The 411-nt window shown below is 49.9% G+C and overlaps 1 protein-coding gene across 1 annotated transcript; it reads left to right on the top strand.

Annotated features, from left to right (window-relative positions):
• Nucleotides 1–5: 5 nt before the first annotated feature.
• On the top strand, nt 6–411 carry LOC104775151 (the record flags this gene model as incomplete). The annotated part of the gene is made up of 1 exon (XM_010499404.1): nt 6–411. A coding segment is annotated over one exon (405 nt), but the record flags the coding sequence as incomplete, so codon positions are not given.

A 411-nucleotide genomic window follows, 5' to 3' on the forward strand; every position in this document is an offset into this window, starting at 1 on the left:
ACTCCGTTGATCTAAGATGTCAATTACCAAACGGAGATCTCGAGACTTTAATCTCCGTTAAATCAGAAGAAGAACTATCAAACATCGTCGAAGAGTACGACCGCGTCACCGGAGCCAAGATCCGAGCCGTTCTGTCGCCTCCGAGATCTTCGCATAAACGCGAATCGTCTTCGTCTCCGTCGCCGTCACCGTATTCAAGCGGAGATCGATCACCGAAATCGCCGTTCTCCGTCACGCCTTCACCGCCGAACTCACCGTCTCCGGCGTACGGAAGATATCTACAGTCTCGGTATTGTTTACCTCCCACGGATCATCTTGTTCCAAGAAGATTCAATCATAGATCGGAAGAGTCTCATTGCTGCTGCTATACGTGTCGTGTACACAAAGACTCCAGGCTCATCTGGCATTGAA

Source organism: Camelina sativa, unplaced genomic scaffold, assembly GCF_000633955.1.
Source record: "Camelina sativa cultivar DH55 unplaced genomic scaffold, Cs unpScaffold09315, whole genome shotgun sequence".
NCBI lineage: Eukaryota > Viridiplantae > Streptophyta > Magnoliopsida > Brassicales > Brassicaceae > Camelina > Camelina sativa.